At 40.8% G+C, this 24,649-nt stretch overlaps 5 protein-coding genes across 6 annotated transcripts in view; all 5 read left to right on the top strand.

The window, feature by feature from the left end:
* Positions 1-24,649, top strand: part of LOC129601115 (uncharacterized) — a 95,903-nt gene that overhangs the window by 38,530 nt on the left and 32,724 nt on the right. The window lies entirely within an intron of this gene.
* On the top strand, positions 2,983-8,957 carry LOC129601103 (uncharacterized; the record flags this gene model as incomplete). The annotated part of the gene is made up of 7 exons (XM_055499830.1): positions 2,983-3,183; positions 7,566-7,639; positions 7,995-8,084; positions 8,141-8,305; positions 8,398-8,507; positions 8,594-8,702; positions 8,857-8,957. Coding segments are annotated over exons 1-7 (846 nt in total), but the record flags the coding sequence as incomplete, so codon positions are not given.
* Positions 8,965-10,528, top strand: LOC129601117 (uncharacterized). The gene is made up of 5 exons (XM_055499845.1): positions 8,965-9,096; positions 9,156-9,220; positions 9,516-9,797; positions 9,879-9,970; positions 10,033-10,528. Exons 1-5 carry the CDS (start codon positions 9,026-9,028, stop codon positions 10,243-10,245), a joined length of 723 nt encoding a protein of 240 aa, XP_055355820.1. The 5' UTR covers positions 8,965-9,025; the 3' UTR covers positions 10,246-10,528.
* On the top strand, positions 12,541-13,306 carry LOC129601120 (uncharacterized). The gene is made up of 3 exons (XM_055499848.1): positions 12,541-12,643; positions 12,781-13,027; positions 13,087-13,306. The coding sequence occupies exons 1-3, from the start codon at positions 12,544-12,546 to the stop codon at positions 13,145-13,147; spliced, it is 408 nt and encodes a 135-aa protein (XP_055355823.1). The 5' UTR covers positions 12,541-12,543; the 3' UTR covers positions 13,148-13,306.
* On the top strand, positions 14,214-24,612 carry LOC129601111 (uncharacterized). Of its 2 annotated transcripts, XM_055499838.1 has the most exons (3): positions 14,214-14,474; positions 14,532-14,653; positions 23,517-24,612. In XM_055499838.1, exons 2-3 carry the CDS (start codon positions 14,551-14,553, stop codon positions 24,335-24,337), a joined length of 924 nt encoding a protein of 307 aa, XP_055355813.1. In that variant the 5' UTR covers positions 14,214-14,474; positions 14,532-14,550; the 3' UTR covers positions 24,338-24,612. The 2 variants fall into 2 exon arrangements, with proteins under 2 accessions (XP_055355813.1, XP_055355812.1); XM_055499837.1 differs by having other exon boundaries at positions 14,214-14,653; positions 23,517-24,611.

Here is a 24,649-nt window from a genome sequence, read left to right as displayed (position 1 = left end):
ATTGTTCTCTTTCCCCCCACGCTATAGTCTCTACCGGGATTGGAATGTCAGTGATTATAATCGACCATTATTACACAAAGCCGCGATCGGATTCCTCGATGTCGAGTCAAATTACCCCCGATCGGATTTAGCCAATTTTCCCTTTAGAAAATGTTAGTCTACTGACTCGACTCTCAGCGCTCTGACGAGCGGATGTTAAACAACATGGATCGGACCATGAAACGGAAAAAAATGTAAACATCGAAAACCGATATAAGCAAGCGATTATAAAGTGCCTTAGTCAACAGATAAACAGCCGGAAGTTGAAATAAAAATTACGCTAGAAAACACTTGATACATGGTGACGCTGTGACATGCACAAATATTACTGCACTAATTTAGGTAATTTTATGTAGATTGCCAGATTTTTTTATTGATTGTGATGAGTCGAATGGAAGTTTTGCGCAGTACCCGTATTATGGAAAACGATTATTACAGTATTCGTTACAAAACAAAAATAAAAAATGTTCGGGTAATAGTAAAATCACGAAAAACCATTATTGTTCGCTATACAAAAAATAATTACAAAAACAAACTGATTGACTGGAAACGTTGCATGTATAGCAATCAAATAATGCAGAGAGCCTTTCTTAAATAATTATGCAAAAAATAATTACAAAAATCTGATTGACGGAAAAGTTTTGCATAACGACAAAAGCGCATAGAAAGCAGTTTTTAAAAAATTTTGCAAAAAAATAATTACAAAAAGATTGACTGCTTAAGTTACTTAAGACTTCCACAAGAGTGACAAAATTTCATTTTAACCTATAAATACAACGCCACCAGCCGCATGACTACCGCATGTAATCCATCTGACAACAATGTAACCGGCTCACTTGACATGAAATTAAATTTGCATTGTTCCGGCCGCACCACCGCTAACAACGTTGTCCGTTTTCACTGTTGTCTGTTTAAGTCGCATTAAGGCGGTTGTACAACTTGTACTGTGATAATTTACGGCGCATTTTCCATGCCGGCCCGGCTCTCTGTCTAGTAGACATATCAGGCAAATCCGAAACGGTTAACGATCCCATAAAAATTTGGATTGACCGGCAGTGTAGCGTGTAAAGTGAGCCGAGGAATTTAAATGTTTGGGGTTTTAATGAATTTCCCCGGGGGTTCTCAGCGGGGAACAACAATAACTTCCGCATCAGTGTAAGAGACGGCTGCATTTATATCGAATTATTATATTTGTTGGTAGTAGCGAAAAGCCAGTTCTACAAGGTCGTTATAAATTTTGTAAATTAAATTAGACATCATTTGTGTGCATAAGATGCGCAACTAAAGCTTCTGTCTGAATTGTCTGAATGCACAAATAATTTCCAGTACGGATCAAACCGATTATCATTTAGGACATTCGAAATCCAGAAGGAACAAAAATGATTTTTGCATAATTTTTCAAAAGTCTCCAAAAGAACATCCAACCAAAATATGCATAAAGTTTGGAAAATAAATACTGTTGTACCTTATTATACACACTTTGCCAAGAAATGAGAAAACGCAAAATGTTCTTTTAGCGGAAACATTTTTGGTAATTCTTCGGCAAAATTTTTGAAATCAATTTCTATGAATAAATTAATTTATGAAATTTGCTGAGTATTTTTGGAACATCTTCTTGTTTAGTTCAGCTAATTTTTGCTAGAAATGTCAAATAGAATAATAAAAATAAATAAATTCACTCAGGGTGTTTTCAGTGAAAACGTTGACTTTCCGGTGCCGAACTGACCAGCACGAGCAAATCCCCGTGTACACGTTGGATATCCGACCACAAATCCGTGGCGATTGTTTTTACGATTGTCACCGTCACTGGTGCGTGTAAAGCCGATGTGCGCAGCGCTGAATAGATCGTAAATCTTGCTTAAATAGCCATTCACATGTCGCTTTAAGAAGCCATTAAAAATCCTCACAACAGACTGCTCCAAAAAACATTTATTTTATCAGCTACAACAATCGGGCTGGCCCACAGCCAATCATGGCCGGTGTGTGTGCACTCACTGCACTGTGCAGACGAGAGAGTTAAATGGCAAGTAGCACTCATAATTCAGCGGAAGAATATTAATGCCTTGTTTTGCTGGCTAGTTAATCCAACCAAATACACTCTCTTGCCGGTGCAGTGTGCCGTAACCGCTTAGTGCTCATCAATCATCAGCTGTACTTTTTAAGCATGCCGAGGAAACTCGGCAAATCCGCAGCCAAAGATGCAATCGCACCGGGTGGCCGGAGTTCACGTCCACACGAAACATGCATTTCTGATTAAATATTTGTACTGTCATTTGTTGCAAAACGATACTTAACAACTTTTCCCATTAACTACGGATTTGTTTTATAATTAAGGGTCGTGGCAGAACTATCGAGCAAAAAATTATACATTCGCGACAGGAGCAAAGTTTAATTTTGTGTGTAAATAATTCTAGGATATCAGTAATTTATTAGATATGTAAAGAATTTTATTAGTGGTTGCTAAATATTTAAAATGATTTTTCGACATTAGGTACTTATAAAAATAATTCAGAAAGTAAAAACAAATAAGACAAAAAATTATCAAAATTGTTCTAAACTTGCTGTTTCATATTGAGCAGCGATTTCTGTGTTTGCCATTTAATTAATTGCAAACTGCAGTAATTTGGGAGCATTTTTCTGGTGTTAAATGTTTTCATAAAAACACTTCTGAGAGCAAATGCAAATATGTCCGTTAAAGGAAACGTAAAATTTCTACGAAAATAAAGCACCAATTTAAATTTATTGCTATTTTTATAAGAGAGACGATTTGTTAGTGTTTTGCTGGTTTTTGTTGCTTTCTGTGGTATTAAAAGAAGAGAGAATGCCGGTTGTGAACGGTGGTAGACGGTAAACAGTCAATCAGCCGCGTAATGATCATGAGATGGTCCTGACAAAGAGACAATAGGGTGACCTGACGTGATCTCTTTCTTCTCTCCTAGCGGCAGACATGTCGGCGCTAACGAGGGAGGCTGACAGGCCGTCTGACAGCGGCAACTGTGCCCTGCCGGATGCCTGGAACGGCGAATGGTTCCTTTCCGGCGTGGTCGGTGTGATCAACATTAATCAGAATTCCATCACCGGAAAAGGAGAGTGTGTCCTTCAAAAGTCCGATAAATTCATCCACAAATTTCTTCTCTATAATCGGTGAGTGTCAAGGTTATGTAAATGTAAATGCAGTTTGTTTACTAGTACTTTAGTAACTTAAATTGCAAACCGTATCGATTGAATAAACGCTCGAATCAGAGAAAAACCGTCTAAAAAACATGCCACACAAAAATGTAAAATAAAAGTTCAAATTTCATATTAAGCACAGTAAAGTTTAAAATTTTAATCTGACGTAATACCTATAACAGTTATGCAATGTGCATTCGTCGTCGAGCCACTGCACTACGAAGACTAGCTATGCTTCGGCTTTTGTCGCGTGGTGCACAAATCAGTTTTACACAACTAAATGCAAGTGAACGCTTAAAATAGTAAAATAAGCCTACATTTTTAAAAAAAACGATTGTGTTTTCGGCGAGCGCATAAAAATTTTTAGTTTTCTTTTCAAACCTTTCAGAATTAAGAAACATTGTGCTTTCGTATATTTTCACCGTGGGGAAAAATCTGGAAAGCGTTAGAAATCACATTTGTGGAAAGAGGATTTTTCTTAACGATTTGCGCTAAAATTAATTTGAATTGTACATAAACATGTGCATCGCACTTCTTTAACGCTGTCGAACCAGTAAAACTGAAATCACGGTAATTATCGCAGAATAGAGCGAAGAAAATAATTAATACCGGCATATCTATCAATTAATGCACCGTAAATTTCAGCTACAATGTGGGGCAGAGCTAATTTATTGCACATTTTAATTCATGCAGTGTCGAATGTGCCGCAACGGGGCCGGGCGCAACTGCAACATTTGTGTCCATGAACCGGCAATTTTCGGCAACGGACATGTCAAACCCTTTATTTACTCTTTAACGATAACTGACACTTAATTATTTCCATCCATTTTGACGCGACACTGGCGTATATACGCTGTTTGTTCCAGATATTCATGCTACTAACGTATGACAATCATAATTGCCTATTAGTCCGTGTCCAACAAATTATTTACGCATTTTCACCTTGATTTAAACCCGGTAATTCTTGCTAAGCCGACAACAACAAATCATTTTGTTCCGTACTATAACGGATAAGTGCCGCGTGCCACAACGCGACCGGTGTGGCGGGCGGCTGCGTCGCTGACAAAATAACGGTGTTTTGTTGCCGGTATATACACTATACAGAAACCAGATCGCATCAGCATCAATCATCGCAGCGAAGAATCCATCTTGCTGTACAGATGCCGTGATGAGCGTGCAACTGACCCACATTACGGCAACTCCCGGTGTGAGGCACGCCGTCCACCTTTTCCGCTACATTGACATATGATGTTGTTATCTAACATAACAAGCTCATTAATATTGTTCTGGGCTGTTGTTCTTTCAGCGGCTATATCATACATAGTTTTGTTGTACTAGAAAATTAATCAGTGTATATTTAGAACTCCACATAACGCATTTTAAACATTGTTAATTTTATTAATATGTTTTCATATTGTTTTGATGTGCGGACAGAATTTTGGAGAGCAGTTACTTTATTTTTATCGAATTAATTCTCGAAGATAAAACTAATATCGTATTCACATCTGCTTTCTGTTGCGTTTTCCCAGCGTGGAATTAGGCTCTAAATTGTGATACATATTATATAAAAATATTATGTTTTAACAATTTTAATTTCAGTTTTTCATTTAAAAATATGCATACATATGCATGTATTTAAAAAACTCATAAAAATATTATAAGTTTATTGCATACCGTACCACTTACGAGTACAACCGTATTTGCAAAAGTGAAGGGCTTTTGTAATGTGTTATGTTCTTTGGCTTTGCTTGATCATCTGGTTAACTGGCAAAATATTTCTGAAACTAGCCTTTTTAATTTTTAAATAAAAAACTTAGGTACTTCGAAATGAAAATTCAAAATAATGTTAACATGTTGTGATTGCAAATAATTTAAATTGAAATTTTTAAATTTCTACAAGGTATCTACGAACCGTTCGAGATCTTAAGTTCAGAAAAATGTCTGGTAATCGTAGTGCAGAGGCATTAGTGAAAACTGCTAGGTCGGTTTGGTCGGTTCTGTCTAAGCAGCAAAATCACAGCTGGGAGTCAAACAAAACTTTTAAAAAATAGAATTTTTCGAAACGTATTTGACGAGTCTGAAAAGGCATTTTGACCAAATTAGCAAAGAAATTACTTGGGAGTCTTTTTTAAGAACGGTCAATTTTGCTTTTCGCTGTTCTCAGTGATGGAATTTCAATATTTTTTATTCGGTAATTTTATTTCCCGATTCCTCGTGGATGGTTTAACAGACTTTGTGTTTGTCCCAACTTAAGCCTCTTCCGCAGCGCGAGTGTTCCTCATTTTATTTCCCGATATAAATGAGAAAATTACGCGCGATAACCATCCGAAAATGCCCCACGTCCATCAATCTCAGCCTACAGTCGTAACCACTGATCCCCGGCGTCCAGTCAATGATCCGTGACGAAAACGGCCCGTCACAGCCTCTCGCTAACAATAATTCTTATACCCTATGCATTTTATATGCAACTCCAACTGGACACTGCCGCATACAATTAAGCGCAGCGATCATCTGTCAGGGAAAGCTGACCAGCGCGCGCGATGCCGTAATCAACGCCATTTCCCATTTCGCGGCAGGAAGTTAACGATAACATTACGCAGATCGACGCAATACTCGCCGTCGTGTCTATAATATTGACAAGTTGGCATGTTGTAGTGTTTGACAGTTCGGATCACATTCCGGATGGTCAGTCGCTCCGTGGCGGTGTGTACGTGATCGGCTTAGAACGGTCGAGATGCTATGGTCAACACAAACATTACAGACACTGCTTTAATTATGGGGATCGTGTGGCCATTGAGGATGGTCAACATGGCGTGTGTTGGCGATAACATAACAGCCGCTACAATAACACCAGCGTGTATTCATGCAGTTCTCTTTATATGCAAAGTTGTAATGTGGTGGCAGCAGCAGCAGCTTTTAGCTTGCTTCGTTGGTGATGTTCTTTTAAAACTGGGAAGGATGTTTCCACAAGACAATATTGGTTTAGAATTTAACTTTTTCGCGGTTATTTTTTGCGAGATATGTATCCCGGTTCAGAAACAGAAACATGAGCACAAACGCAGGAGTCGGGTTAAGTAAGAATAAGCTAAGAAGCAAATTATGTTTTCAGTGGCCCTTTACCTACATTTTTTCCCGATTCAAATTTTATTGGAGCATGTGAGGGTTTTGTAGTCTAGTCACTAGTCACTAGTGGACGCAGTTGTGCATAAAGCACTGAAACTATTTCAACCCTGCTGTGTGTTCTGTAACTGGTGAAACGTGGGAACGTTATTTGAGTGCAATACCGATTTATACCTTTAATTTTTTTTGTAATTATTTTGTGGAACATTAATCCCAAAAAATTTTAAGCGCAGCTATGAAAACTGTAAGATAAAGTTCGGTTTTGAAAAAAAACTGAAAATTTGTAATATTCTGGCTCTCCTGCCTCCAGCAAATCTTCAACATCCAAATTTCTTTTAACGTATTTTTTTTAAAAACGCGATACTCATGTTTATTTTGCGTTGTCCGCCGAAAAATAAGTCAAACAGTTTTTCGCGTATCTATTCCGTATTAAAAGTATTCGGGCATTCAGCATTATAAGGTTGCTTCTAGAAATATTTTACCAAACTTGCTACCAAAGAGGACACAATGCCGGCGCAGAGCCCGCAAATTAGCGCACCATACCCGGTGCAGTGGTGCACCGTGCCCATCCATTTAGACCGTCCATTGTCCAGTGCGGCCCGGGGTTAATACAGGGGCGTCACTGCTGCACTCGCGCTCATACCCATCCATCCCGCGTCCATCCTCCCCCCATTCACACATGACTGATTGCGCTGGCCTCAGTAGCTGACCACGGCGTGCACTCCTGCCGTGCCGGGGTCGATTCTACTTAGCAGAAATATTCCCCTTCCATTCAGCATTATGAATACATTTTCATTAGTTATGGAAATGACGCTACTCGGCGCTTCGGTCAATCTTTTGCTTGGCATGACGCGCGGTGGTCAGTTGTAATTGATTTAACGCATCTACGGTGCGCGCGCTCCACTGCAGCAGCTCATCACCGTGTGCATTGTGCGGTGAGTTGATTTTTCGCGGCTCGAGTGTTTCCGCTGTTAAGTGGGGGGATGCGGAGCGAATGAATCAGGGTCCGGTTGCCCGAAGGCGATACAACACTTTCCCGTTTACGCGTTTAGGGTCTAATGCGCCAGGAGTGGGCTGCATACATTAAAGGTCATCGTCCAAACCATCGATGCCTCGTTACTCAGACAATTCGTATACATATTTTTGTCGAATTTCTGTATTCAATAAATCAATACAAAATAGAATCTTGAAATGAGGTTGATAATACTGAATGATGCTGTGTTTGTCTTTTGCAGAGTGCAGAATTGCAGTCAGTGTATCATCACATCTAGTCCACAACAGCATCCGAATGTCATACAGTTTAAAGAAAGTAAGTATATCATTTAAAAAATATAATTTGAAACTTTTTCCTTTGAGATTTTTAAAAATTTGGCAGTAGCACTTACTCTGATTATTTTACTGGCAAAGTTCTTTAAATGGTCCGTTCGGTGCTTATTTGCACCGAAAATGCATTGTGCGATGTTGTAGAGTATGGGCTTTTAATTAAAAGGGAGTTCTTTCTCACAAAGTCGTTTTAAACTCAAGTTGAACTTCTTTCAATAACTTTTTTTTCAATACTTTTCAAATTTGCCTCCTTGTATTAAGTTTGTCGATTGTGTAAAAATAAGATTGTGTAAAAATAATTGAATGGGATGATAATAATTACAATAGAGAATTCTTTCCAGGCTACTGTGTGCCATCCGAAGAGCAATACTCCTTTGAGGAACTCTGTGATACGATAACCGGAAACGCGGATTTATTCACAATGTTTCGCCGTACGTCAAAATTTATTTTTATCTGTATAATTATTGTAAAGATTTTGTTGTTGCAGTTAATGCAGAACCGGAACGGTGTCCCTTCAACGGACGATATTCGTTCACATATACACAAGGCTACACGGAATGCAGCAATCCGGTATCGCAGACGGAGACCTGTGTTAAGGACTCGGAGATGATGCTGCATTACAAATCCTGCCCGGATGCCACAGAAGAACGCAGTAAGAGCGATACAACCGAAAAACGCTCGAAAGATTTTGATTTCAGTTGTTTTAGCGCGACTGATTTATTTCATGTGTTTTTATTGCAACAGATGTCAAACTGGAGTGTCTGGGATCGTGGCGCAACGGAGAGAACTGGTACCTTATCGGTCGCATCACGCACACGATGGCCAACAGCAATGAAGAGATTTTTCGCTGCTTTGTAAGGATAAGGAGTTCTTCCAACTATCAACGAATATCAACAAACGTTATCAAATATTGTAGCTGAGAAATTTAACTTTTTTCCAGATGTATAAAATGACGGATTCTGGAGTGCAGTTGGCGCAGTCGGCCGACGCAACATGTAATGCACTGTATTCCCCACAGGAGGGACCGCAGACGTTAACACTGACACCAGGTACAAAAACAAGAATAGCAATAAAATATTAAATTTCTAAAAAAATTATTTTACTTGGTTAATTTTACTTTGATTTACTTAGTTAATTCGGCACACGTAAAAAAGGTGAGGAAACTGAGTGGTTTAATGAAATCCCGACTGTGTTTCCTATTAGAAAATGACCCCGAGCCAAACTGCGTGTTTCCGCTGTGGCTGAGCGAGCGGAGAAGCTGGCACGCCATGGAATCAGATGTCCAGTTCCGTTTTGCCGCTTCCGGACGTCACTGCGGCAGTACACCGGGAATTCGACGGACGACGACGATGTCATCCTGGAGACGACGTGCATGCGGGATTTCCCGACAAGGATCACCATCGGGGAATCATTCAAAGCCGTCATGTTTGCCACTCGCGGATGGTACAGATAGAACCACAAATTCGAGAATTCCTATTAACAATACAAATTTTTTCGTGTAGCTCGAGCGGATACATGTGTATGCAGTTTATAAAATTGAACGACCAGATTGTCCAACTACACCAAGGTACGAAAGAATTCCATTATAGAATACGCACTTGAAAGGCCACGCACACCAACTAGGAAAAATTATTACATAAAAAATTTTTATAAGAAGTTTGGGTGCACAAAAATGGTGAAAGTGAAAGATCACTTACGCTAATACGGGAAAAATGTATTATACAAAAGCCGTATGTACGAGTATACTAACATAAATGATTGATGTACACTGAACTCCAGAATTATCCAAAGTACTGCACATAAAAATTAAAGATTAGACTATGTAAAAATAATTTGTGATTTATACAAAAGATTGATTGTAGGACGATTAGCGAAAACAGTGGACGCGGCATGTACGAAATCATACTTCAGCGTTAACCGCACCGACTGGACAACACTAATCCCGACGGTCGCTTCCGGTGTAACATGCCCCTTTCCGGGAGAGTACGTCGTCGGCCCGGTTCCCGTCAACAACGTGGAACCAAAATGCCGGCAAGGAACCAAGATCTCCATTGGATGCGCTCGGGATTCGTTTGTACGCTTTCAGCCGACAGCGGCGGACGGCAACGTACAATGCCCGAAACCGGTTGAAGAGATCAACCTAAGTAAGAAACAGGACCGAAATGCTGCGAATAAATAAGTAATTGCTAGAATTGAGCAATGGTGATAATCGTTGACCTATGTAGTGGAATTCGTCTGCCACGGACACTGGAAGGAGAACGAAATCTCGTTTTTCATTGCCAGTGATAGAAAAAATTACTCAGCACGATACTGCTTCGTAAGTATCTGAGTTTATTCGAAATTACCTATGTGAAAATTAGAAAGTGAACTGTTTTGCAGATGTATCAAGCCGAGAGTGGATCCGTCCGCATCAGCAGCATCCCGCAGCGCTGTCCCAATCTGATCAATCCACAGAACGACCTCTTCAACGTGACCAAGTTTACAGAATGTACAGCGTCCGCCGCCAACTCGGTGTCGTCCATTTTTCATCTTGTCGTCGGCCTGCTCTCTATCATCTTTTCTTCGCTGCTGCTGGGAGCGGGAAGGAGATGATACCCGGCAAAAAAATTGTGAGGAGTGCTCAGTTTGCTTACCAAAGAGTCCAAATCCAACATTCTCAATAGTCTGCGGTTGTTTTGCGTTTTTGATTGGAGATTTTTGTTGAGCTGTGATATAGACGTGAATGGCAGGTTTTTATGTTTGGTGAAGCGTGGCGGATCAGTTTCCATTTTTTTACGTTGGTCATAAAAAATTTACTACGCAGTACTGGGAACCCGGAACAACATACGCATATTACAACGACCGCAGGCTGTAGTTAGATCTGGTGCTCAGTGAACGCCGCTACACGAGCTCAAGAAAACTTCATGTATCCTGTAGAGTTGCGCACTCTTCCGCCATGTATATTATTAATACTAAAAACAACAATAACAAAAAATTACTTACAGGTGCAGTACTTGCGAGAATTATATCTGCAGAGTTATACTTTCCGGTAGGTCGTTATTAGTATCACCTGTTGATTGCCAGTGGTGTCACGCATCATGTCTACATTGCAGCCACTTACAAGGTAACATCATCCGACTGTATTCGCCATTGCGTACGTTTTTTTTTGTTTTGCGCCTTTTATTGTATAATTGCTGTAAAGGGCATCAGTAACGATGCCGTGATCAGTTAATCGAAAAATAATTGATTTACGGACACATTCAACAGCGATTCTGCGCAGAATTATGGACGCCGCCTTTTCGACTGTTTTGGCATCCAAAGGGACACCTTGTAACGCGGGTCTAGAATTTGTCTCTTGATTTAGCAAGAATGCAGCACTATCCTAATTTTTCGACAAGGTTGTTCTGCTAACCATCGCGGACAAAAAACAACAAGGAGGGTAAAGGAAAAATATTAAAAACTGGTGTTTTTGTGCGTGTGAACGTTCGATGTTGCGCTATATAGAAGTTCTGTATTGCAGGCTTTGACAAAGAAGCGATTGAAAAATGTATCTAACTGTTTGTAGGAGTACCGCAGTATGTGTTAGATCTTTCAACTTGATTTATCGTAATCTGTGCGATCGTGAAAAGTTATATAATTCCAAATGCCGTCGAAGGAGTGCTGCATCAAGCACTAACTACGATGTAACAGACTATCTAATGGCTCACGGCAGATTCAGCATTTATGGCTGCACGGTATGTACAAGATATTAAATCTTTAGTAAATAATATTAACCATCTCATACCATTATCAATAAGTAATATAAAGAAATAATGAATCCCCGTAGACTGCCCGCAGGCGCCCGGGCGTCGGTTCCTTGGCACAAGTATCAACGAAGCGCGACGCGAAGTGCGGTTCGATTTCCCTTAATATCGCGTAAACACGGAACAGCAAATAAAAACAATTACAGTACTAATTTGAAGTACTGTACATTTTTTTGGATTTTGAATTATTAATGCAGCTTACAGCACTGTGAAGTCTTGTAAGAATTTTGAAAATTATTTTCGGATTTAAAATCTGTTTTGGATGTGCTGTCTTGGTTCTGCATTTTATGTATTCGAAGGGATTCCGGACCAATCCAACCTGCCCCGTCCCATGCAAACAGGACCAAGCTAAGAACTAGTAAGACATCTGCAAAGAAGTCACGTACTATACTAGGTTTGATTCTCATTTTGTGCATTTGAATCTGTTATTTTCCGAGCTGTAACCAATTTTTTTAATTTAATTTATGCATAAAATAGCTTTATATTTAGGGCATTGTCTCTGATACCAGAATCGAATCCTAACAATAAGTAGTAAGTACTTGGTTTAATCCTGTATGGAACCCTCGAATTTATTAATATTGATTCAATTATATTTTTGCTTTTGTAAATTAAAATTTCGTTTCTCCCACTTGTTAATATTATAGGAAATAAGATGATATTATTTTTGTTATGATTTGTGGAACCGGAACAGTGTCCCTTTAATGGACGGTATTCTCTCACGTACAAACAAGGCCCCACGAAACGCAGCAACCTGGTGCCGCAGACGGAAACCTCTTGTTATTGACTCGAAGATGATGCTGGATTATAAATCCTGCCCGGATGCCACGGAAGAACGCAGTACGATTGATAGAGCCGACGAAGACTCGAATGATTTTTATTTCCGTTGTTTTTTTAGCGCGATTAATTCATTTTTATGTATTTTTATTGCAATACAGATGTCAGACTGGAGTGTTTGGGATCGTGGCGCAACGGAGTGAACCGGTACCTTATCGGTCGCATCACACATACCGTGGCCAACAGTTTCGCTGCTTTGTAAGAATACGGGATAATTGTCGTCGAAACGTAAAGGTTATTTTATATCTGACAAATTATTGTACAGTTGTATAAGATGACGGACGCTGGAGTTCAATTGGCGCAGTCGGTCGACGCAACATGTAATGCACTGTTTTCCCCACAGGAAGGACCGCAGACGTTAACACTGACACCAGGTAAAAAAAAACAAAAATAGCAGTAAAATATTAAATTTCTAAAACATTTATTGTACTTTGATTTACCCGATTAATTCGCACACGTAAAAAGGTGAGGGAAACAAGTGGCTTAATTACAACTGTATTTCCTGTTATAGAAAATAAACCCCAACCAAACTGTGTGTTTCCGCTGTACATGTGGCTGAGCGAGCGGAGAAGCTGGCACGCCATGGAATCGAATGTCCAGTTCGGTTTTGCCGCTTCCGGGACGTCAATGCGGCAGTACACCGGGAATTCGACGGACGACGACGATGTCATTCTGGAGACGACGTGTATGCGGGATTTCCCGGCGCGGATCACCGTCGGGGAGTCGTTTAAAGCCGTCATGTTTGCCACTCGCGGATGGTACAGATAGAACCACAAATTTGCGAATTCTTATTAACGAAACGAATTTTTTCGTGTAGCTCGAGCGGATACATGTGTAGTTTGACCCTGAGCCAAACTGTGTTTTTCCGCTGTGGCTAAGCGAGCGGAGTAGCTGCATGGCACGCCATGGAATCAGATGTCCAGTTCCGTTTTGCCGCTTCCGGGACGTCATTGCGGCAATACCCCAGCAATTCGACGGACGACGACGATGTCATCCTGGAGACGACATGCATGCGGAATTTCCCGACGCGGATCACCGTCGGGGCGAGTCGCACATACTGTAGTTACTTTTATAAGCATGTACTGTATTTACACAAGTTTAAGAGCCTCAAAAAAGTCCGGGTGTGCGCAGAATATCCGACGGCTTTTTTGAACTTCAAAGAAGCCGCGCGCTATTGTTTACGGATTCCGCCATTTTGGTGGCTCTTAAACTTGTGTAAATACAGTAACAGTGATATCAGGAGTTGATATATATAAAGCATAGCATAAGCATTTTACTGCAGCACTGTGATATTTGCTCAGTCGTACAGTGCATGCCGCATCGTAAATGTGAGATTGATGCGACCTTTATGAGCGTCTTGAGCGCAGCTAGATGTCGTCGATTGAACCTGATGCGCTTCCGGACGCAGCGATACATGTACGTGTCACGGCAGCGCTGAACGCACCGTATAACCCAGACGATCCAGGTGCACCACTGTCCGATCCGGCCGCTTCCTTCTCCCTGCATTTTATATCGGAATCGTTTATTGTTGCTGCCCGATCAAGCTGTACCAGCGTGTGGCGCACCGAAAAAGCACTACATGAGCTGTTCGATGAAGCGTGGGCTGTGCCCGGCAGGAAGAAGGAAGCTGCCGGATCGGGCAGTGGTGCTACGTCTGGGTTATACGGTGCGTTCAGCGCTGCCGTAACACGTACATGTATCGCTGCGTCCCGGCAGCGCACCAACGACCTCATTCAAGGTTCGATCTCACTACGTCATCTAGCTGCGCTGTTAGCTAGCAATTTACGGCATCGAAAAGCTTTTGCGTGTTGCATCAACTTCTGATATCAGTACTGTGACATGCATACTTTTCGGCCAGTCTCCAATCTGCATGATTACAATTTACGAAGTTAGACTAACTAGATTGAATTTAATTTGAACGCTGGTTGTTGTTGTATTGTAGCGTTGAACGAGAATTACTGCACAAAGCCACGTGCGTGGGTGGATTCTCTTTTGCTGGAGACGCGTACCACTGCCAATCGGACGAGACTGGTGATGTACGCAGCTTTTAGTGTTTTGCCTGTTGAATGGTGATGATCAAAAGCCACGCACCATTGCCCGGCCAGCTGTTCATCAAACGCTTACGCCGAAGTATCTAAGCGCTATCATTTAGGAAGTGCTTTATTTTGGATACTTGCACAACTGTCGGCCATCGGGGAATTTACAGTTAAAGTAAATCAATTTGTCGTTGTGAACCGTTAATACAAAGCTTTTGTTGCCAAGGAACCCAGTAACTTTGAAGATGACCGCTTTGGATATGCTGCACCTGGTGCTCTCCGTGGTCCTGGTACTACAGAGTTCATTACCATGTCCAGTAAAACAGGCCGGATTGACCCGAGAACTTAGTAAGAATTAATTAAATTGCGTACCTTTTATACCCAGGTGCACTGTACTCGTAAATCGACGGGGCAAGCGTAACATCGCAAACCTTTCGATGGACCAGTTTCTAGGAGCACGATTAAAGCTCAGTATACATCCATATTTTGGCTTATTATTATTCATACCGTTTTTTAATGCGTATTTTTCAAAACGTCGGTAGCTATAGAATTATCGAAAAAAAACAGCATTGTTGGAAAAAAACTGTACAAATCTGATGGTAACATTCAATCTGTGTTTGAATGCTCAGAGATTAGCCGTGCCTTTGGGTTTACAAACCGCGTGTGCGTTACCGTAAATACTTACGCACTTATTACTCCTCTGTGGATTTTTATTGAACCGCTGAATAAGTAACTATTCGAATCGCCGAACTAAGAATAATATCATCATGTAACAAACCTTTATTCAGTGTACTTAACAAGCGACAACGTCTTGCTTTTACATGTTCTAAATTAGAACTCCTTTCCAGTTAAAATAACAATGAACAGCTCCCAGAACGCTCTGAGCATTACCACGTTAAATCTCGAAACTTAAACGTTGAAAACGAAAATGTGTACAGATTTTTATTATGTGAAGTACAAAGTAACGAGTAACTACCCGATATCGTATGCTGGAAGTTAAAGGTCACAGCCCAGTGCCCAGTAATTAGAGTCAGCCGTGATAAAGTCAAACTTCTGAACTCGAGCTACGCCGTAGACGTATAATCAATCGCTGTGGTATACTCATAGTATAATCATTCAATGCTCGAGTTATTCAACGTGATTCGATTTTAAGCTCTTCGGTGACCTTGTGTTTCTTGAAATAATAATTTCTAGTCTGTAAAGATTAGCCTTGATTTTTTATTTTAAATTATTTTATCATGGCATAATCGAAAATCGTGGCCCTCTGTGTTGCCCGTTGCATTGAAAAAATGTTAACACACTTTATTTTATGGGTATTATGTAGGGGGAAGAGAAGTTAGTCCCGGAAAAAGAAAATTCTGGCACTTATGTTTAAGTAGTAGTTTTCGTCTAACCACTATGAACAATGTGTTATTACTACGAAGACGGTATTTACTGCATACTTCTATTAATGCCTTGAATACCGTAAAGTAGTAGTGGACGCACTGACAGGTGTATGGAGACGCGAGCGAGTAATTCGATATTTCTCAACACCCAATTTTATTATGCATTTTGAATTCTGCACGTTATTGCAACTGCGGTCAGCAATTAATCATCATTCCGAAACGTCACAATGGTGGGGGCTGGTGACCGGGTGTTTGAATTGCAAAGTGAGAATGACGGGTTGTCAACAAGTGCCGAAGTATTAAAATTCATTGATATCAATTTTGTCAGTCTCAGTACGAAAGGTTTAAAGCCGTTGCTGGTTTGCAGCGAGCACATAGCGAAAACATTGTGAGTGGTTCTTGTTAATGACACATTAAGCTTAATACGGTATATAAGTTTAACTGTTTATTGAGCACAGTGAGGAAGTTGTAGTGATTTCATGATAAATACTTACTTAATGCGCCACATTACAGACTATACGAGTATCGTTACTAACTACTAAGCATCAGATTCTAGGTATTAAAGCACATGATAATATGCCGGTTATATTGTTTTTATTTTTCGGCTTGCTGTTTGAGTTCGCATGCGGTTCAGTGAGCTCACTGTTATTAGCAACCAGAAGATGCAGCAAAATTCGATAAAATAATCATATGTGAACACTGTTTTTCGTAGTTATTTATTAGGCCAGTCACCAGGATCGCCGGCAAAGGCGAGCGAAAGTATGACAGGCGACACCATGTTAGTGCTATGTTCTATGTATTAATGCACTTGTTTATGAATATATCCGTTCTTCGTCGATGCGAACGTTTTATCTCCTTTTTCCCGCCAATCAGAGGCGATAACAAGCTGGCTGTAATTTAGAAAATGGTTGGACGGAAAGACGCTCTGTAGTGTGAGAAAAAGAGATAGTGTGATTTAAATTTGCTCTCAGAATGGTGGATCTGCCGTAATCTTAACGTTGTTATTGCAGTGATCAGACGTTGAAGTCCCGTTAATCGGGTTGTCTGCCCTTGATGTAATAATAATAATAATAATATAGCGCGATCGAAAAAAGATAGGAAATGAAATACACCCATATCCCTATGCATTAACCACAACTTTGATGCCATCAACCTTCAGTCTTTATTTTGGCGCCTGTAGCGTGGTCACTGATAATGGAGGCTATTATGGAGCCCTGCTTTACCAAGGCTAAGCAGCTGATGGTGCCGGCACGCCGCGCTCCTTAACATGATTTCTACTTAATGGTATTATGTACACCTTTGAGTACGAGTACACATATCTATATTAATTTTTATGTCGTAAAAGTACTCTCTTCAACTGCGCCGCTATTACAACCGGTACCGTGACAGCAATAAAAGCTGGGATGGGGAATCGGGAATTGGTACTGGGAACTGAAACTGGGAATGCGAATGGTAACGGGGTTGCGTTTCATTATGGAAATGGTATTTCAGTGTGGGAATGGGAAATCAACTGCACAACTGCCAAAAATTTCTCAGATTTTTTACTGTGCACAGTGCACAGCTTTGATATTTTATGCTGTAGTTTTGATAACAAACCACCGCATTCATCCCTGCATTTGTTCGTGGCAACTCACAGCTGCGCCACAAGAAATGTTTTATGCGGCGGTTTACTGGAAGTACCAGCGATTTCGGAAACATTTACAAAACTTATTACATAAGGAAGGATCTTTATTCGTGCGACGGAATTCAAGCATTATATAAATGGAACCGGTTTGGGTTAGCCAGTGGAAGCAGCGTGCGGAGTGAAAATTTGTATCGAAAAACAATTGTGCACGGAACTCAGCGTAAAGTAGTGTTTTAAGGGTGGATTTTGGCGCCGTGGGGAGCAGCCGCGGTGCGATTTTTCGCTAAAATCGCACCGGTGCACCTCAATGTGCACTGATCACGGTAAAAATCAAAGAACCGGCAATGCTAGCAAAATATAAGCTGACGATAATCAAAAACTGCAATCAAAACAACGATTTCTTTATTCACCATATACAAATACTCTGTATGCTTAAGCGGAAAAATAGTGCAAAAGGCAAGCCTAACTTAACTGTACAGATACTTGTCACTTAATCTAACGTAACTGTACGTGACACTTACTTTGAAAAACCTTACAGATTTTCTATTAATATTAGAATAGCCAGCAGTTAAAAAGGCTAGTTCGGCACAGTCGTTCACAAACTCTCGACCTCTATATTTGCGCATTTCTACACTTTCAAAACAGTTCTAAATATTTAGAAATATTTTAGAGGTTGCCCACACATATATCTGTATTTATTAAAAATAAATGATACTAAATAAAACTGCTGATCAGGATAACCCTAAATAAAAGAACATTACTTAAGTTAAGAAGATGCCATCTGGCTACACAACCATCAGAGCAGCAAGATTGAACATTCTGGGGCTTTAAACATGCCCTCCTAAATACTGGATACGATCGGGATTAACAAGAAAAGAAAGTCATACAGTTTGCGCATCGCTGGTCGGCTGACCATCAAACCAGTGCGGCATCCAAATGTGGGAAACAACGTTAGCATGGAGAATCATGAGTAAGCTTTTGGATAAGATTAACCGTTGCGGCAGCACTATCCTAGAGTTCCCTTCTTTTGGGTTGATTTTTTAAATGAATGATGCCCGTCTGGTGATGTGTTTTTTTTTGTTACAAAATTGCAGAACTGGGTCTGTCGATTGTGCTGTGTTCAGTGTGGGCTTTTAATCATTTCTACCGTACAATGTACATTGATCTCCATGTTTTTCCTTTTCAGCGTTCACCAGCCAGGATAAAAATCATAGGCTAGATTGTCATCTTAGCAGGAAAAGGGCTGCCAGCTCTGATTTGAATTAAAGTAAAATTAGATAAGTATAATAAGCTGCTCATGATTCAATGATTAAGTGCAGTTACCGTAGTACGAGTACTCGTATTCGTACAGTACTTATGGTAGGTCTGTACAGAAGTTTTAAAGCTTTATGAATTGAATTTATTTTATTCGTTTTAAACCTAAAGAAAATTCCATTAAAACGGTTTTGATTGAGTATCTCTCTTTCCGTAGTTTATATATGAGCTTTACAAGCACACAAAAAGGTTGCGCGAGAACTTGGCACGTCAGCACGACTTACGAGCACGACTTACGAAGTAAAGCACGACTTACGTGCAGTGCATAGGAACAAAGAAAGCACTTTTTGGAGCAGATAAATGCAGAGGTACTAGTAGTAAAATGGAACGAGCTGTCAGATTTTTGCGCTTGTTCTTTGTGTTTTCCATCACCTGGTGCGCGTGCGGAAGTGCTTGCCTCAGTTGCCTGGACGCACCCAACCAGCAAGCGAGACGATGAGGTTGCCACTTGGTGTTGCAATTGTGTGCAGTGTTCTGCATCAGCAACTTGGACAACGACAATCATCTCTGTCGCAGCGGACGAACAAACGACCGCTGTAACAATAGTACTGCAGTGTTTAGTTATGTGCATTATTACTGCACTCTGTTAAACTGAGGAAGCCCGTGTTTTTTTTTTAGAAACAATTTTAGATGACAAGCGAAGGGGTTTGACCGTTGTAACAGTGTACTGATACTATAGTTGAAGCCCAACCATAGAAAAAGCCTAATCTTGAAATTGCTTTTATTATTCCATTTTTATGTGTTAAAGGTTAATGCAGTTTTAAAGTAAACTGAATTTTAATGCGCTGTATTAACATTTTTTTCGACAGCAGGCGGTCAGTTGCCGCTTTTGTGACCTTCGAGGAACGAGCACTCAGATCGGAGGTTGCTTTACTGATAGGAGTGTACTGCACAATTGTACACAGCGTTGCCCGCTCCCTTTTGTTCATTCACACTACCCGGTAGCGATTAAAGTAATCCGCCACGAAAAATTCAAACTGTGGACTTCATAAAAATGCTACTCTCACAACCTATATGTATGTGAACATGAATGGAAATGTTGTAACACCATTTCGAAGTCCATTGTACATACGTAAGTGGGAATTCGGAAATCCAGTGCAATATCTCTGCTTTTAGGAGATCCGAATATGCGGTTGAATTACAGTACTACGTTCTGTCCAAGAACGCTTAATGCCTTTAGAATTTAACCAGGTAATCCGGCAGCAATGCCGCGGAGTGGGCACCACTGAGCGAGTAGATAACTGAAAGAAATTTAATTGCTACAACTACACCGTATTGTTTTCCCTTGTCGTTATACGCAATCGTTATGTCGCTACTCGTTGTGTGCACTTCGCTTGATTCGATCCGCGACAGATTAGAACAGCTTCACCGGAAACAAATCAGCTGGGTTTCTGTTTGTTCTCAGGCCATATTATTGCACATTGCACATAATTATGATGTCCTAGATGTATGCTACAATAGAAGCTATAATTATTTTGCCGATTCTTTGTAGTGCGATGTTATGTTGACCGTTTTTCTACGTCGCTGTGCTGACGTGTCTGCATTGCCCAGAGAAATATTATTGAATCGAGAGCCACCAGGTTGATAACTTTAGCAGTGCCTAGTGCGTAAAGGTGGCAGTTTTAGTTATCGACAGCAACATAGATGGTTGTGGATTCACGGTGTGCAGCTATAATTAATTTTATAAAGAAAACAGAAATATATATTACAGTACCTGTGCTGATAACATGTCATTCAACCAAATTATTGCAGAAGGGAAATGTTTCATCCTTTATAATAAAAGATTAAGAGGAGGTGTGGCCATCGTGTCTGCGCATCCATCCCGAGCGACCCAATGGATCAATCTTTTAGCTCTATATATTATTCGATAGCCCTAATTTGGTTGGTTTTTACGAAATCAGTTTGATCTGAAAAAGCGAATACATTTTAAAGAAACTCTGGGAAACCTTACTATACAAAGTCTACGGAACATTGCAACAGCCAATCAGGAAAATCGGAAAGGACTCCGAAACCAGGGGGTGGTAAAGTAACTGCCTTCAGGAGTGGTATGCTTGAATTAAACGTATCAGCCTGTCCATGGGGTAGGACAGCATTTACTGTTCAACTGCAAGGGGCTGCTGCAGGAGAAAGCGGCTATCCTGTGAGCGTGAACGAAGTTCTATCTCTCACACTTCGCATTCTTATCGTTTGTTCAAATTTAATGACTTTATTTAGTTAAGTACGTAAAGGCTAAAGATTTAGAAAGCACAGTTGAGAATTTGTAGACAATTAACCGAAGGCGGAGCCGCAGGCGACGCCGAGCTGCGGCGCGAGCGGAGCTCGCGGAGCAGCAAGCGAAACGTCCAGTTTCTGGGTAAAAAAAGAATGAATAAGAATACAAGTCCGAGTGTCCGACGTGGTCCAGAATATAACGTGCAATCTGCTTATGCAATTTATAGAAAACAGGCATTGCCGCGATTTAAATATTACGTAACTTAAAAGGGCGGGGGCGGTTGGGCTGTTAGCAATTTTTGTTACAAGGGATGGGAATCGGAAGACGTTTCATACGGGACAGGCCGACACCATAGAAAACAATAAAAAAATTAAATTTAAATAAAATAATTAAAATTTAATTTTATAAGGTGAGGTTGGGCTTTGTGCTACGTTTGCGGGATATAGGGTTGTAACAAATCGGTTACTCTAGCGTTTTTCAACAAGGTGGTAGAGGTAAAAAATTGTGCGAAAAACGTTACGTAAACTTGAGTCGCGCCGTAGTACTTACAGCTATCATGAACTATGGCACCGGGTATGGCGGGTAGAGTAACAGCTTTTACTGGAGTGCATGAAAATTAATGTTATTATGGTACTGTACATTTTAAATGTAAACATGCAGTTTGGACAGAACATCATTTAATCCGAATTAAGCGTCATACGTATTTATTGTAAAAATTAAGTATAGAAGCATCCCTGAATACGCTTAGAAATCAGTTAGAAAATAGTCTTTTCAGTGACGCAAGTAGTCTGTAGTAAGTAGGTAAGGTAAGTTATACCACTTATATAGTATATGTATACACTGTTATACAGTAGTTCATTAAATCTCTTCCGCGCAGTTTGCGCGGGGTCTGCTAGTACAGTATAATGTAACGAGATTTTAACATTCACTGAAATTTTTTACATTGTGCACTGAAAGACGGCACAAATATAACGGTGTGACTGTACGTACTGCATGATACTCTCGGAAGTCTCCTTCACTCAGTTCACTGAATAGCGTTTCCGTTGAATGCAGCGAAGAAAGAGTGATAGTCACATTTGCGGCCAAAAGACTAAATCTTAGAGAAGCGGGAATTATAAGTCCGTTCGTAATTTTCTCAAAAAACTTTTATTTTCGTAGTTTATTTCTGCCATAAGTATCTTTACAGCTGTCTCAGTGCATATACCTAAACCTGTTTCATCCTTTTGCATTGGTTTCTGGTGAATTTGTAATTTTATACACATACGAGAAATACGACGGGATGTCAGTAGTGCTTCTGAGCAATCCCAGTACAGTAAAACCTGCGTACATTGAACACCTGCGGTTCCAGCTTTTTCGCTCAATTTCGTTCAACAAATCAAAAATCGTGTGGTGTTAAAGTTGGAACAAGCGAATGGCTAGTGAACTCTGGTCCGTTGACCGCTTTTCTTGTGTTTTTTCGCTCCCAAAACCAGATTCTGGCGCTTTGTTCATTTTCGAAAGGGCTAAATATTAGTAAATAATTAGCTTCGTTCCAGCTAATTTGTTCAATGTTCACACTTTAGAGAGATGTTCAATATACGCGAGGTCCCCCCTGTGTTATAGTCTACGAGACGCGCCGGTTCCGTAATGACCGTTCAATGTACACCAGTGTTCAATTTACGCGAGTGTTCAAAGTCACAGGTTTTACTGTATATGGCGCCGAGAACGACCCTGCGACACACTACTGGCTAAATCTGGCACGACAGAATGATATGCACCACTGCACCATGTATCGCCACAACGTTATATAAGGGGAATTCAACTGCTAAGGCCAGCACTCCCTGTACTTGCTGCCGTCAGCCGGCTGGAGTTTTACGTTGTGGCTAAACATGGTGCTTATGTACCGCGCCTGGTTTAACCGTATGTATTGCTGTAAGGTCACACTCCAGGCGGGTGACGGCAACAAGTACAGGGGTGCTGGCCTCCGCAGTTAAATTCCCCGGCCCCGGGCTATATTTTATATTCCAGCCTGCTAACAGCATCAAGTACAAGGGTGGCCTAGATGCTATAGCTCAGTAGCAATCCCTAGTCGGAAAATTCAGCGTGTATTGAACTTGAATTCTATACTCAACATTTACAACGCAGGTGACCAGCCGCCTTCATGATCTTTTGCACTGACAAACGAGTGAGCAGGTCGCCGTTTTTTTAGATACAGTAGTGGATACTACCTTCATAGCTTGCACTAACTGGTCAGTGGACGAACATAAGACTGTGAATTACTCGGTATCGATCCGGGATTTACGTGAGGGTTTAAAGCATTCCGCCGTAACTATCGTTATCGGCAGTTTATTGGGATTAGTTTTTTCGTGGTTATTTGGGTATCGCGGAAAAAGGAAAGGATTTGTCTGTTGTTTAAAAATGTATAAGGAGTACAAGTATCACCATCACTTCACTATAATTATAATAACCGCGTAAACCTTTACGAACTTCTTACTCTGTCGAGTTCACTAGTCCGATACACTGAACCAAACTTTCATGTCTACGTATCGTTCGATACCCTTTAGCGGCCAGATTTGCCATCGCAAGTCAGTTTGTAAAGAAAAACAAACGCTTGAAAGAAATGCCACAAAAAGAAACACAGTACATATGCCACAAAAAAAGGTGCGCAAATCTTTAATCTTGCATTGGTTTTATTAGTTAATGGACACTTGGACGAAGCAATCCGCAGCGCAAAGAATGATATTGTCCATTTGAAACAATCTTCAATCAGTGATCCAGTGGAGATTCGGCCAGCAGATAGCATTATTAGGGCACCGGAGGGAAGAACAGCGAGAATACATTGCAAAGGCGGTAAGCCGGTGCCGGCGGGACAAGAGGAAAGACCGCAGCTCTGGTTAAATGGAAGACGATTGTTCGTCTCGAAATCAGAGAGCAGGTCGTTCGAGATGCACCGATGCAGCTGCCTCGTTGAGTCGGCAGCTGCGCGAATTCATAGCAATTATAGCCTTATCGAAAGTAACCCAGTTACGGGAGAACTGATTACTGATTTACGGGAGTTTTCCCATGCCCATGCCGGGAAATACGAATGTGTACAGTACAACGGCAGCGACTTTCTGACCACCCAAACATTTTTCGTCAGTCCGACGATCACGGCGTCTCAAATTTTTAGGCCACCGATGCCCAACGTGACTGTCAGAGTGGGTGGCACCGCCCGTTTTCCATGTTACGTAAAATTTCTGGCCATGCCGGGCGACTTCGGAGATCGCTTTCTCTGGAGAAACGATGATCATGTGATTTATGCCAAAGGGTTTAAGGAATTTCAAACCGGGAGCTCTTCACTGGCCAACTTGAATGCAGATATTCACATCGCAACGGATCGAAAGTGTCACTGCCACTCGACCTTGAAAATCTCTCGCGTGGAGGCCAGACATGCTGGGCGCTATCAGTGCTGGTTTAGAGTTGATGACGTCTTTCACGAATGGGTAGTTCAAGAAGCCTATCTAATTGTGAATAACTGACATTTGTGCTGCGCGGCGGAAACGTTATAAAAGGACTAGAAGGGTGTGATTTGTTTCTGTAATGATAGCGTTTTTCCTGAGCTTAAGCTTTGAAGAGCATGTTTGGTTTGTCACTCTGCCTTGTTACTGGTCTGTTAGTTGTCATTTCGTGCTTCGTGTGTGGTGTTTACCTTTCAAATGAATCTATATTTACAGTTAACTGCCATGGTAATTGCTTGACTCATGGATATCGGAAATCTACAGTATACTGGCACTGCTGACAGCAGTTTTTAACAAAAGTGCTGAGTCTACTGACCTAAGCCTGTTGGTTTG

The sequence above is a fragment of the Paramacrobiotus metropolitanus genome, unplaced genomic scaffold (genome assembly GCF_019649055.1).
Source record: "Paramacrobiotus metropolitanus isolate TYO unplaced genomic scaffold, Prichtersi_v1.0 Parri_scaffold0000214, whole genome shotgun sequence".
In the NCBI taxonomy this organism is placed as follows: Eukaryota; Metazoa; Tardigrada; class Eutardigrada; order Parachela; family Macrobiotidae; genus Paramacrobiotus; species Paramacrobiotus metropolitanus.
Note: the sequence above shows the minus strand (reverse complement) of the source record. Positions and strands in the feature narration are given on the sequence as shown.

Bases quoted from the DNA above. Each gene is read 5' to 3' on its own strand.
- LOC129601111 (XM_055499838.1), top strand. From the start codon at position 14,551: ATGACCGCTTTGGATATGCTGCACCTGGTGCTCTCCGTGGTCCTGGTA. The intron at 14,654-23,516 runs GTAAGAATTAAT...TGGTTTTATTAG, and splicing joins CGGATTGACCCGAGAACTTA to TTAATGGACACTTGGACGAA.
- LOC129601120 (XM_055499848.1), top strand. From the start codon at position 12,544: ATGACGGACGCTGGAGTTCAATTGGCGCAGTCGGTCGACGCAACATGT. The intron at 12,644-12,780 runs GTAAAAAAAAAC...TTCCTGTTATAG, and splicing joins GACGTTAACACTGACACCAG to AAAATAAACCCCAACCAAAC. The intron at 13,028-13,086 runs GTACAGATAGAA...TTTTTCGTGTAG, and splicing joins ATGTTTGCCACTCGCGGATG to CTCGAGCGGATACATGTGTA.
- LOC129601117 (XM_055499845.1), top strand. From the start codon at position 9,026: ATGCGGGATTTCCCGACAAGGATCACCATCGGGGAATCATTCAAAGCC. The intron at 9,097-9,155 runs GTACAGATAGAA...TTTTTCGTGTAG, and splicing joins ATGTTTGCCACTCGCGGATG to CTCGAGCGGATACATGTGTA. The intron at 9,221-9,515 runs GTACGAAAGAAT...GATTGATTGTAG, and splicing joins GATTGTCCAACTACACCAAG to GACGATTAGCGAAAACAGTG.